The sequence below is a fragment of the Cervus elaphus genome, chromosome 27, assembly GCF_910594005.1.
Source record: "Cervus elaphus chromosome 27, mCerEla1.1, whole genome shotgun sequence".
Lineage (NCBI taxonomy): Eukaryota > Metazoa > Chordata > Mammalia > Artiodactyla > Cervidae > Cervus > Cervus elaphus.
The window spans coordinates 46,217,488-46,231,870 of NC_057841.1; the positions used below are offsets into that span (position 1 = coordinate 46,217,488).

At 40.5% G+C, this 14,383-nt stretch overlaps 1 protein-coding gene across 6 annotated transcripts in view; it reads left to right on the forward strand.

The window, feature by feature from the left end:
• CEP192 (centrosomal protein 192) overlaps positions 1 to 12,611 on the forward strand; it is a 71,992-nt gene extending 59,381 nt beyond the window's left edge. For 4 of the 6 annotated variants that reach the window (XM_043888885.1, XM_043888888.1, XM_043888891.1 and 1 more), the window contains 5 exons: positions 3,185 to 3,304; positions 3,686 to 3,807; positions 5,223 to 5,352; positions 5,809 to 5,867; positions 12,165 to 12,611. In XM_043888885.1, coding sequence (XP_043744820.1) covers positions 3,185 to 3,304; positions 3,686 to 3,807; positions 5,223 to 5,352; positions 5,809 to 5,867; positions 12,165 to 12,306 — 573 coding nt within the window. In that variant the 3' untranslated portion in view covers positions 12,307 to 12,611. The remainder of the gene's footprint in view (positions 1 to 3,184; positions 3,305 to 3,685; positions 3,808 to 5,222; positions 5,353 to 5,808; positions 5,868 to 12,164) is intronic. The other 2 variants (XM_043888887.1, XM_043888890.1) reach the window with 1 other exon arrangement.
• The last annotated feature ends 1,772 nt before the right edge of the window (positions 12,612 to 14,383 follow it).

Consider the following 14,383-nt stretch of genomic DNA (forward strand, 5'->3'; position numbering starts at 1 on the left):
ACTTTTTTAAAGGATTTGCACTATTTTAACATAGGTATTTCTATTTCTTTTATTTGGATTATGATACAATGTTATATAAGTTATAGGTATGTAATATAATGATTCACAATTTTTAAAGATAATAATCCATTTGTAGTTTTTATACAATATTGGCTATATTCCTCATGTTGTATAATACATCCTTCTATCAATACTTTATCTTATGCCTGAATAGTTAGTACTTCTTAATCCTCTACTCCTATATTGCCCCTCACCTCTTCCCACCAGTGACTGCTAGTTTGTTCCATACATCTGTGAGTCTGCTTATTTTTTACTTGCATTTCTTAGAGTCCATATATGTAAGTGATATCATACAGTATTTGTCTTTCTCTCTCTGACTTTTTTCACTTAGCACAATGCCCCCTAAATCCAGCCATGTTGCTGCAAATGGCATGATTTTATTCTTTTTCCTGACTAATATTCCATTGTGTGTGTGTACGTGTACACACATACCATACCTTCTTTATCCATTCACTTGTTGATGGCCACTTAGGTTACTTCCATATCTAGGCAATTGTAAATAGTGCTTCTGTGAACATTAGGGTGCATCTGTCTTTTCAAAGTAGTGTTTTATTTATGTATTTATTTTTGAATAAATACTCAGGACTGGAATTGCTGGGTTATTATTGTTGTTTAGTCACTAAGTTGTCTGACTCTTTTGCAACTCCATGGACTGTAGCCTTCTAGACTCCTCTGTCCATGGGATTTCCCAGGCAAGAAGACCAGAGTGGGTTGCCATTTCCTTCTCCAGGGGATCTTCCCAACCCAGACATTGAACCCATGTCTCTTGCATTGGTAGGCAGATTCTTTCCACTGAACCACCTGGGAAGCCCTGCTGGGTCATATGGTAGTTCAGTTTTGTTTTTTGAGAAATTTCTATATTTTCCACAGTGGCTGCCCCAACTTACATTCCCACCAACAGTGCATAAGGGTTCTCTTTTCTTCACATTCTCGCCAACATTTGTTATTTGTATTCTTCTTGGTGATGGCCATCCTGACAATTGTGAGGTGATAGCTCTTTGTGGTTTTGATTTTCATTTCCCTGCTGGTTTGCAATGTTTTGCATGTTTTCACATACCTGTTGGCCATTTGCATTTCCTCTTTGGACGAATGTATATTTAGTTCTTCTCCTGATTTTTTGAGTTCTGTGAGCTATTTATATATGTTGGATATTAACTCCTTACTGGTCATATCATTTGAAAATACTTTCTTCCATTCAGTAGGTTGTCTTTTCATTTTGTTGATTGTTTCCTTTGCTGTGCAAAAGCTTATGAGTTTAGTTAGGTCCCATTTGTTTAACTTTGCTTTTATTTCCTTTACTTTAGGAGACAGATTTAAAAAAAAAAAAACCTGCTATAATCAATGTCAGAGGGTCTTCTGCCTGTGTCTAGGAGTTTTATGGTTTCTGGTCTTTAATCCATTTTGAGTTTATTTTTTATATGGTGTTAGAGAATGTTCCAATTTTATTCTTTTACATTTACTAATAGCTGTCCAGTTTTCCCAGAACCACTTATTGAAGAGACTTTTTTTTTTTTTTTTTGAAGAGACTTTTTCCCTCCATTTTATGTTCTTATCTCTCTTGTTGCAGATTAATTGTCCATAAATGGGGGTTTATTTTTGGTCTCTTTGTCCTGTTCCATTATCTATGTGTCTGTTTTGGAACCAGTACCATGCTATTTTGATTACTGTAGACTTGTAGTGTAGTGAATTCTACCAAACATTTAGAGAAGAGTTAGCACTTATCCTTATAAAACTGTTCCAAAATATACAGAGGAAGAAACACTTTCTAACTCATGCTATAAGGCCACCATCACTCTGTTACCAAAACCAGGCAAAGATAATCACACACAAAAAGCGAAAATTACAGACCAATATCTCTGAATGTAGGTGTAAAAATTGTCAAAAAAAAAACAAAAAAAACCACTAGCAAACTGAATCCAACAATACATTGGAAGGATCAAACACCACCATCAAGTGGGATTTATCCCAGGGATGCAAGGGTTTTTCAATGACTGCAAATGATAATTTGTTGATGTGATATACCACATCAACAAATTGAAGAATAAAAACTGTATGATTATCTCAATAGATGCAGAAAAAGGTTTTAACAAAATTCAACATCCATTTATAATTAAAAACTCTTCAGAAAGTGGGCATAGAGGAAACATACCTCAACATAATAAAGTTCACATATGACAAACTCACAGGTAACATCATACTCAACACTGAAAAGCTGAAAGCATTCTTTCTTAGGCTGGGAACAAGACAAGGATGACCACTCTCTACTTTTATTCAGCATAGTTTTGGAAGTCCTAATGATGGGAATCAGAGAAGAAAAAGAAATAAAAGAGATCCAAATTGGAAAAGAAGTAAAACTCACTGTTTCTGTTTGACAGGATATTGGGTTGGCCAAAAAGTTCGTTTGGGTTTTACTGGAACATCTTGCTATACACAAGAAATCCTAAAGACACCACCAGAAAACCAGAGCTTATTAATGAATTTGGTTAAGTTGTAGGATACCAAATTAACATACAGAAATCTGTTGCATTTCTGTACACTGAGAACAGACTATCAGAAAGGAAAACTGAGGAAATAATCCCATTCACCAGTGAGTCAAAAACAATAAAATACTTAGGAATAAACCTGCTTAAGAGGCAAAAGACCTGTCCTCTGAAAAGAAAGAGATGCTGATGAAAGAAATTGAAGCTGATGCAAACAGAAAGACATACTGTGTTCTTGGATTGAAAGAATCAGTATTGTTAAAATGACTGTACTACCCAAGGCAATCTGTAGATTAGGTGCAATCCCTATCAAAATTCAATGGCATTTTTCACAAAACTAGAAAAAAAATTTTAAATTTGTTTGGAGACACTAAACACTGCAGATAGCCAAAGCAGTCTTGAGAAAGAAAGATAGAGCTGGAGGAATCGGGCTCCCTGACTTGAAAAATATACTTGGATCTGGTACAGGTACAGTAACAAGCCCACTAAAAACGTTCAAATTCTTTTTCCATTAGTGCAAAATTAATCAATACAAAGACAGTTTTTCCCTTTAATTTTTTCATACCACACTTCGAATTGGTAACCTGAGTGCATGTGTGTAAGGTTCAGAGTCTAAATTTCTCTCCTGGATGCGTTGTTTGTAGGTCTCCATCATGTTTTTGCCCAGAGATAGAGGGGACTATGCCCAGTTTTGGGATGTTGAATGTCACCCTCTTAAAGAGCCTCACCTGAAGCACACCTTAAGATTCCAGCTCTCTGGACATGTGAGTGTTACACTGAATTTAAGTAAATTACTGGGTGTGTTTTGAAGACACCAGGTGAAACTGGCCTCAAAAACTGGCCTGAGAAAGCTAAGTATGTTCCTGGTTTTATTATAATCCCATTAATTCTACTGTAACTGCTTATCATCTTAGTTTTCTTATGTGTCTATTTATTGGCTATGTGAAATCTTTGTTTGCCTTAATTAGGTAAGGTTTTATGTGTGTGTGAGACACAGAGAAACAGTACAAGATAAAGTATTTGTAATTAAAGGAATTAAAAAATCTGAAGTGTCCTTTTTAAGAATTAGGAAGTAGTAAAATTCAGTTGGGTTAATGTCCATGTATTTATTTCTCCTCCTCCATCCTGTGATTTTTTTTATACAGAGTGTCAGAGCCGAAAGTGAGCCTGGAATTTCCCGCATTTCCACAAATAGGCTAATTAAAATAGATAATTTACTTAAACTCCGAAGACAGGCTGTATCCGAGGCTTCTGCCCTCATACCTGGGTATGTTATTTCTCTCATTCTCATGAGTTTTTCCCAGTATTTTATTGAGGTATAATCACATTCGACAAAATGCCCAGTGGCTTACCTGTGATTGACATGCGTCACCGCACTGCAGTCAAGGTAGAGACTTGACTCCCAATTCGTCTCATCTGGGAGTTCTCATGTGGCTTCTACACCCACCCCCACCCTCACCTGGGGTTTGTTCTGTTCTGTATGTTGCCTTAGTTTTGTGGATTTCATGCACACCTGCACTCAGGTTTTGCCAGGCTTCTTTCACTTAGGTGGTGATGTCGGGATCATTGGGGTTGGTGAGTCCACTTGTGGTGGGTACCTTTGCGTGTAGATTCACACGCCCCATCACAGGGGCATGTCACCATTGTTTCTTTATCCTTTGTTATTTGGTGTCTTCCAACTTGGAGCCCTTGTGAATGAAGATGCAATGAACATTGTTATATGTGTGTTTTTGTGGACATATTCTTTCATTTCTTTTGGGTAAAAATGTCTTAGAGTAGAATTACTGAGTCATGTGGTAGGAATTTTTTTAACCTTAACCTTAAATGGAAAAATGTTCCCAAAGTAGCCTTTCCATTTTACATTCCCAAAAAGAGTGTATGAAAGTAGATTCTTAAAAACTTTATAAAATGTATGTTATATCAGTGGCTTGCAGAGCTTTAGTGATAATATGTAGATGTTTTACCTAATGAAAAATTTTTTTTTTCAGGGATGTGTTTTTTTAATAATTTTTTATTGAAGTATAGTTGATGTATAGCATTGTGTTTATTTCTGCTGTACAGCAAAGCAATGTTATATACATTTTTTTCCATATGGTTTACACAGGATATTGAATATAATTCTCTGTGCTATATAGTAGGACCCTGTTGTCTATCCATTCTATATATAAACGCTTACATGTGCTAATCCCAACTTCCCAGTCCATCCCTCCCCCAAACCTTGCCCCCTTGGCAACCACAAGTTTGTTCTCTATGTCTGTGGGTCTGTTCCTGTTTTGTAGGTATGTTCATTTGTGTCATATTTTAGATTTCACATATAAGTGATATCATATAGTATTCATCTTTCTCTTTCTAACTTACATGAAAACGTTCCTTATAGTCCTCAGTTAACTCATACTTAGGTTTGACTTAGTTCTGGAGGAAGATGCTTTTAAGAAAAGCATGTTAAGTACCTCTCCAAGAGAGGAGGTTCTTCTGCCCATATCAGCTGCTGCCAGGCATGCCTGGATGCTTCCTGGCACCAGCAGTGTTAATACTGATCAGCCAGTCACCTTCACAAAACTACTTTAACTGAAATGTGGGAGAAAACACAAGTTAAAGCCACACTTTGTATAATTTATTATATACAAATAGTTTAAGTTTCTGTAGATTGCAAATAGTTAACTTTCAAACCTGTCTCCATAGCAGGCAACTTGACCTGACCCACCGTGGAGTTTATGCCCCAGAAGATGTGTATCAATTTCTGCCAACGAGAGTTGGGGAGTCAAGGACGTTGAAAGTCAATTTGCGAAATAATTCTTTTATTACACACTCGGTAAGTTGGAAATACTGCTGTGGGTTGTGGAAAAATAAATGTATTCTACTATTTGATAAACATTTTCCTAAGAATTAGAAGATTGTTTTATAGATGGTATTTAAGGTATAATAGTTAATTTTTAAAATACCTTAATACTGTGTTTGAAGAGAAACTCATGGGAAGTTTATGATCCTTTGTCTGAAAATTATCTAGTATTTGTTTTCATATTTTCATTTTTTAGTTTCTGCTCTTGTTTTCTTCTGTATGATCCTATGAGCATATTTCTGGATAACATTTACTCCAGTCAGAACTATAGTAAACTCACTAAAATTCCCTTAAGTGTTTTCAGGAGCATTTATTGTTTTAACTTCCCATCTCGTGGGTATACATAAGCAAATGCATGGTGTGTTGATTTAAATATGCACAGATATCTAACTTGTATAACTTCATAAAGTGTTTCATATTAAATTCCAGCTCAAGTTTTTAAGTCCCAGAGAGCCTTTCTACGTCAAACATTCAAAATATTCTTTGAGGTGAGTTTATCATAAAGTGTTCTCATCCTGATGCAGCTCTTTGTGTTCAGGACCCCAAGATTGCTCTTGGGGGCTAGGTCTGTGAGGTCTCCCTCAGTTACAGCCCCTCGTCTTCATCACCAACGCCCAGAGCACTAAGCACATGGTGAAGGGGATGAGGAGCCTGCAGGGGAAACAGTCTGACTGTGGGTGTGTGTGGCGAGTAACAACTCAGATTTGCGCAGTGTTTGGACTTAGGGTGTGACTCCTGTTACCCAGTATTTTGACAGCCGTATACTTAAATAGAACCTTCGTTGTCTTATGATTAACTTTATAGTAATTTCTGCATCAGGTGTTGCTTTTATCACACTGAGAATCAAGGATTTAAGTTTTTACTAATTTGGACAAAAATCTTCCCAGATTAACTGGAAAAACTTTTATTATTCTGTTTTCCAGTATAATTCTTGAAATAATCCTATATTGTTCTTAAATCAGGGCCTCATTTTCTCACCATCCTTGCTTATTTTATTTTTTTAGTGTTTGTTTTTATTCATTTTTAAGGTATTTATATATATTCTTCCAGTTTTATTGATGTAATTGACACACAGCACTGTATAAATTTGAGGTGTGTAGCATAATGATTTGACTTACATACATCATGAAATGATTATTACAGTAAGTTTTGTGAACACTCTCATCTCATATAGATACAAAATTAAACAGAATAAAATGGTTTTTTTCCTGCAACATGAACTATTAGGGTATATTCTCTCAACAACTTTCATAAATAGCACAACATGTTCAGTGTATTTTTCATGTTGTATATCACATCCCTGGTGCATATTTATCCTACAAGTGGAAGTTTGTACTTTCTGACTTTTGATGTACTTTTTATCAGTCCCACCTACCACTTTTCCAACCACAAATCTGTTCTTTTCTATGCATTTTTTAATGTCTGAAAATATTTTTATCTTACTATCATTTTTTTAAAAATCTATATTGAATTTGTTACAATATTGCTTCTATTTTATGTTTTGGCTGTCTTGGCTTTTTGGCCACAAGGCATGTGGGATCTTAACTTCCCAACCAGGGATCTAACCTGCACCACCTGTGTGAAAAGGCGAAGTCTTAATCATTGGACGGCCAGGGAAGTCCCTTGCCTTCATTTCCAAGAGGCAGTCTTGCTTAGTACATAATTCTGACAGTATTATCCCCTGTTCCCATTTTATAAACCTGTTGCACTACTGTCTGGCTTACTTTGTTTCTAACAAGAAGTCTACTGTCATCCTTGTGTTCATTCCTCTGCCTGATGTGTCTTTTTCTCTGGCTGCTTTTAATGCTCTTTTTACCATTGTTTTTTTTTTTTTTGGAGGGGGAAGTGTAATTGACCTACAGCATTCTTAGTTACTGTACTTCTGTTTTTGTTTCTGTACATTTCAAACTGATTTCACCACACTAAGTCTAGGATGGTACATTACCACACAAAGACATTACATAGTTACTGACTGTGTTCCCTAGCTGTACATCTCATACCTGGTGGTCATTTATTTTGGAACTGGATGTTTGTGCCTTGTCATCTCCCTCACCTGTTTCTTTCCTCCTGTACCCCATCCTCTCTGGCAGCCACCTGTTTGTTCTTTTTATCCATGACTCTATTTCTGTTTTGTTATGTTTATTCATTTGTTTTGTTTTCTAGATTCCACATGTAAGTGAGGTCATTCAATGTTTTGTCTCTCTGACTTATTTCAGTTTAGCATAATACTCTCTCAGTCCATTCATGTTGTTGCAGATGGTAAGATTTCATTCTTGTTTACGGCTGGGTGTATCCCACTGTGTCTGCACCATATCTTCATCTGTTCACCTGTTGATGGCACTTGGGTTACTTCCCTGTAACATTGTTTCCAGTCCTCTCACTTTCAGTCTGTGTATGTCTTTAGATCTAAAGTGAGTCTCCTATAGCCAGCATATATGCTGGTCTTGTGTTTGTATCCATTCAGCCACTCTTTTGATTGGAGCATTTAATCTATTTACATGTAAAGTAATTATTGATAGGTATGTACTATCAATTTTGCTAATTGTTTTGGGGTCTTGCTAATTTAATTTTTCCATATGACACCTGTAAAGGCTGAAATTTCAAACTGGGTTGTCACTGAAATTCACAATTTTAACATTAGGGTTGCATTGCACTTAAAACTAAAAAATAATTTTATCTTCATGTTTGAATCTTTAATTAAACTTTATTATAAACTCTTTTACTTTAGCATCAGGAAGTGGTCCTAGAAGCATGTTCTATTCTGTGAAAACTAGGCCCCTTGCAGGCAATCGAGGACTGGCTGAGTTACTAGCCTAGCAGCGCTGACTCAGAAGCTTACGCTTCCTCTTGTTGTTGGAAGATGAGTCATTCCTTCTACCCCTCATCCTTTCTTCCCCTACTCAACCCCGTTCCTCCATCCTCTGTGCTAGGAAACCTGCCTCTTAGGAGCCTAGCCCAAAGGCACAAGTTGTGCGGAGTCAGCAGTGAATACACCTGGACCTCTCTCAGCCTCAGTGTCCTAATTTGTAAAGGTGCTGGCAGCCTGGACTTGTTTCAGGATACATGAGAGGCAGTCCTGGGGGTCCCGAGAAGCCCCAGCAGGACCCACAGGTATTGACAGAGCATCACAGTTCTGTTAGCACTTTCCCAGCCAGTCTCTTCAACGAGAACGTGGACAATGGCGGCCTTAAACACTCCCAGTCCAAACTTTCCCGCTTCTCTGCACTGAGCTCTTCTCTCCTATTGGCCTGTGGGTCCCTCCCTGGGGGCCTGAGACTGGTGACATTCCAGGGTGCTTAGAGCAGGCTGGCTCTGCCGGGCTGAGGCTGAGCTGCAGGAGCAGTTCGATGTTAACAGATAGTCATTTGAATTCCCAGTTGGGGCCCTTTTTAGTAACTGAGGACAAATTGATCTGAGTGAGTGATTAGTCCTGAACACTGCTGTTATCTGAATTTGAACCTTATCATAATGGCCTTAGTGAATAACTCTGCTTCCTGTTTGCTGTCTGCTTGGTTCACATCCCTGAGCTTGATCAGTGTTTCATAGGCATTGTGTCTTCAAGTGTGAAGCATAGGGGTCATGGAACACTTTTGTGTAAACCAGCATACACCTGTCAGAGCTTACTGGAGGGGCTTCAGATCTTTGTTTCAAGGAGCACTTACCTTTAAAAAAAATACTTGTTTTTTTTAAAACGTTAAGACACCTTCAGATTTTAAAAAAATTTATTTGAAGAGCTAACAGCTTTTTAAGAAACAAAATTTGCATTCACTTCACCTACAGTTTTGATAAAGACTCAGGACTTAGAGTAACTTGTTAAATTGTTTGGCCTTATGTCAGTGTGTTAGTTGCTCAGTTGTATCTGGGTCTTTGCAACCCTGTGGACTGTAGCTCGCCAGGCTACTCTGTCCATGGAATTCTCCAGGCAGGAATACTGCAGGGGGTTGCTGTTTCCTTCTCTGGGGTATCTTCCCGACCCAGGGATTGAACCTGGGTCTCCTGCATTGCAGGCAGATTCTTTACCAGCTGAGCTACCAGGGAAAAGGCCTTATGTTACTGTTGCCCATTTTATGACTGAAGGATGGTGCAGTCAACCTACCTAGAGATGAACGTTCCTTTTCCAGCTTTCATTCCTGAATACACTATAGTTTCACATTTTTCACTTAATTTGTTTTCACAGACTTTTTAAAAATTTAAACTATTATAGCTGAAATTTGTAAATCAGCTCCTTCTTGATCCTTTGCAGAGAAAAGACCTGTTTCTGTTCAATACTAGTAGCATCACACGCAGCAGTCTCTGTTCCCGGCCAGGCTGTGAGAAGACTAGCTGAGGGAGGTCCACGGGCAGTTTGTGGTTGCCTGGGAGCCGGGAGACCTTACAGGAGACCACATGACCTAAATGCAAATGTAGTTTTGGCAGTGAACAGGTCAAAGTATTTTCACATTGCCACTGTCAGCTTCCTCATCTGACCCTGGTAGCCTCCTTCCTGGTTGCCTGGCTGCCTGTCCTCCTGTCCCTGAGTTCTTCCTCCTCCTCACGCATAGCTGCCTGCAGTGCTGTAGATGTGATGGGGGTGGTACTTAAAGCATTCTTAACATGTAACTTTTTATCAGTGAGATGGCATTTTGCTTAGTTTCAATTTGCCTAAAAAACAGTTTTAAAATCTAAGATGTGTTCATTCTTGCCATCTCAAAGTAGACATTTTTATACAGTTGAACATGATGACTTGCCATTCCAGTGCTAGAACGTTTTTAGCTTTCCTAAATGAAATACTCATTGCTTTTCTGTGCAGCCTAGGTCATGGCACAGCATCTAAGAGAACTTAGAAACATGAGAAAATATTTTTTAATGAAGCAAAACTTGGACAGTGTACATAAGGTAGCATTTCAAATTGCCTCATAAGATACGTTATGTTTCCTTTATACTCTTGAACATGTTATTACTTTAAAATGTCTTTAACTTTTTATACTTTGAAAAAAGATTTAAATAAGGTAATTTTATACTTTATTGGTGGCAGGTACTGAAGTTATTCTGATACATTTCATTATGGAACTTAGGATAAATATGTAATGTTACAGATTTCAGCATCAACTTTAATAATTAGCAACTCGGTATAAACTTGGTGAAATATGAATAAGAAAACTGTGAGTGCAAAGCAGTAACTCTTATCTGTTCAACCAGTAAACTCTTTATGTCGTAGAAAAGTCTTCCCTCGTGACATGTGCATAGGCTTAGATTTTACATAGAGGAAGGCGGCAAGCTGGCCTCTTCATACGTAAGGATGGCTTCTTTCGACTTTGGAGAAGTAGAGCCTTGTTCCCGTAGCTCCCTGAGAATCCTCTCAAAAACGGGTGGGGCTACTCCCCGTGTAAAGGTAGGGGCTTGTACTCCTCCCAGGGGTGAGGCCACTGGAGAGGCTTATGAGCTATAGGGACTGGTGCAGAGCCAGTGCTGGACTCAGCAGGTGGACTGTATGTGCGTGGCTTCAGGGGAGACCCTCCCAGTCCCTGGTGGTCACTTTGTTTTTCCCAGGGGGCTACCTTCCCTGGGGCTAACAAGCCCCTCTCCTCGAGTGGGAGCTCTGCCAGCCCTGCCTCTGCACGTCGGGCACTGGCTCTCATGCCTCTGCTGCAAAAGTTGTCCTCAGCTGAGGATCTCCACGTTGTGTCAGCATGCTTTCCTGTTACATGTTCCCGTGTGTGTTTGTGTGTATGTATGTGTGGGTGTAAAGCCCCCTTGGTCACCACACTGCTGGCGCTGGAGCTGTGTGGACCCTGGTTCTTCCTAGGTTGCGTCCCAGTTTATTCAGTGTGTGAATCTAAAGCAGGTGATACATATTTGTCATAGTATGTTTTTAAAAATTCTTTCTCAGTTAAATATAGAATTCTGTATTCCATGTTGTACTTTGTTAATAATGGAATCATCTAAAGGTTTATTTTTGGATATTTTAATGCTTTTTAGTAAGTCATAAGGTACGAAACCTCTTAGGTTGACAGATTGTATTACATTATTCTGAGGATTAAGATGCTAACATGAAAGAGAAAGTTGTCATTTGTCAGTGCCATCAATAGGTACCAGTTCTTCAAAAGCAGCTTTGTTTGATGTGGAAAAATGAGGTAAATGCATTGGTGAAAAATGACCCAGACTTTCAATATGTATATTTTGTTACATCCAGGAAAAGGGCTTTGAAATACTTGGCCTGTTTTCTGAATTTCTAGCCCACTGTGCCGGGTCAGGAAACATGCTGGAAACAGAAGTGCAGTCTGGTCCCTCTACTGAGCCCGCACACATGTGGCTGAGATCAGAGGGACCTGCCCTCTGGGGAGAGTCTGAAAGCTGTGAGGTTTCACTTAAAAACCATTAAGACGAAAGGTCGGTGGCATGAAACAGGCTGTGGGAAGGGCCTGCATCTCATTCCCCTCAGGAATAAAGATGTATTTTTGAAGCTTTTGGAACCTCATTTTGTGAGCAGAAACAAACCCGCCAACATAATACTTGTACATGCCTCAAGTAGAATCCAATCATAAATTTTCAAGGAAACTCTTAGTAGGTTTCCTAAGAATTTTGGAGCAAACCTGCCAGCCCCAGTAGACGTTGGTTGCAGCCATGGGGAGGCCGCTGGCACGTGCAACCTGGGCTTGGCTGCCTCCTGCTCCCGCAGACATGGCACCAGGCTCCAAGCCTTGCAGCTCCCGTTTCCTTGACCAGGCTTGCTCTCTACCAGGCGTCGTGTGACTAGGGGCCTCTGTGTGCCCTTATGTCATGTTGACACCCCTTTTTCTCTGCAGAGCCCAGCACTACATCAACATGCCCGTGCAGTTCAAGCCCAGGTCCGTGGGCAAGTTTGACGCTTTGCTCGTTGTTCAAACAGACGAAGGCAAGAGTGTCGCCGTCCGACTCATTGGGGAAGCTCTTGGAAGCATCAGCTAGAATCCAGTGTGTGTAAAGTAAATTGACCTAAGTTACATTTTGGTAATTTCATTTTTTCTACACTACAGTTACGCATTTGTATATATTTTGTATGATAAATTGGATGTGTATAACTGTAGATTTGTTGCTTTGACAAGCTAATACTGAAGACCTGACTAAAATAATCATGTATCTAGCCTACAGCCTTGTATTTAACTTTTATAGGGGAGAAGAGAGTTCTATTTTTGCATTGATGATGATAATCTGAATAAATTTGGCCTATGTTTTAGTTGGTATATCCAGAAATAAACTTAATTTCCAGTGAACTTGTCTTTTTTATATGATGTCATATAGAAATTAGAATATCACTTTATTCTGCTAATTATTTCCAAGCTCCTGGGTTTCTGTTCTCTGAATCTTCTCCTCCATCACAAAGTTTTGTTTGCCTTAAGCAATTCCTTCTTGGTTCCTTTGTCTTTTAGCTAGTTTCCCAGAATAGAAAGGAAAGCTTCCTTCCAAAGAAACTGCCTTTCTCCAGAGTGGGGCAGTGTCCTTATCTGTGCAGACACATGGGAGAGGTTGATGGTATATTTTAGGAGAGCATTTATTGAAGTTAAAGGTGAACAGGATGACTTCAGAACTGGTGTAGAAGGGCACAGCCATCAGGTACCATTGGTACCCAGGGGAAGGGATCTGCCCCCGTACTGTGACTTCCCTGATTGCAGTAGTTGTGGCCATTGCTGGTAGGTGTTGTACAGTAGCGTGGGTGTCATGGCTGATGTTTCTGACAGAGCAGGAGGATCATGGAGCATGTGCAGAGCTGCCACCGGGAGGGCTCTGACCCCATCATTTACACCGGAGACAGTGCACACATTCCTGTGCGCAAGCTCAGGACATCTTACCTGCCAGCCACGTGGGTTGTTGTCCACAGGTGAGAGCAGAGGTGGGCCAGCAACTGCCCATCCTCTTGGTTAAAACCTCCCCTTCAGTCTTAACACAGATACTTCCTGGTTTTGTTTCTTCTTTAGGTTTTTAATTTCATCCCCAGGAAGCAGTCTGGGACCAAGGGAGCCTGTGAGTTTTCATCTGCGCTCTGAGCCCTGAGAGCAGTGGTGGACTCAGAGCAGCAGGGCTCTGACAGCAGGTGGAGGAGGAGCCGGTTGTGTCTTATAGACGTCCTGTATTGTGTGTCCGTTGCTGCCCCCAGAAGATGTCCATGGGCACGTGGAGGTGCTTGTGTGCCCACTTTGAGCAGGGCTGGCCCAGGCCTCCTTCTGGGTCTCCCCACAGGTCAGCACTCAGGAAGTTCTCCCTGCCCTTGGGTTGACCAACAAAATTATTTTGAGTTGACCTGGGGACGTGTCATGTTGTGGACTTGGCCGCATGTGAGACTTACTCCCTGAGGCCTTGAATCCGGGCAGGGACTCCCATCATCTGAGCTGACTCACAGGGAGCACCACAGACCTGCCATGCCAAACCCCGGGGCTGCCATGGCTGTCAGTGTCACCCTGGTCCTTTGGGTCCCGGAGGCTGATTCTGCAGCAGCTTCCTGAACTCCGAGAGGCCCACATGCATTGAGGCCAGGCCTGATCCCTCTCATTTGTTCTTCCACAGGCCTGTCCTTGGGGGTCAGGGGTAGTGCTTCCATTCCCTCCCCTCCCAGGGAACCTTCTCTTCCTGCCATCCAGGTGCTCAGGTGAGGTGGCCCATCTGACTGACAGGCACCTGTACTGAAGGCTGGTTCTTTGAAGTCTCAGTGTGTGAAGTGCAGGCGGGGAGGGGGGAAGAGGAGGGTTCATGGTCTGAACAAATGGATGAGTGTATCTTATCTTTCCATAGAAGTATCAAGAGTCCATGGTAAATGTATACAATAATTACTTGCATCTCAAGTCAGAAGCAGGTCGTGCAAATGGCGAAGTGCTGGAAGGGCTGAGCCGGGAGCGGGCAGGGACCCTCAGCCCCCGACTGTGCGAGGCACAACCCTGGCAAGTGGAGGGGGAGGAGGTGAGACAGGACAGTGATGTAGTTGTCCACCTGGGGTTCCAAGAGTTTCCTTTAAAAATTATAAAGTGAATTTGGTAAGGTAACTGGATACACA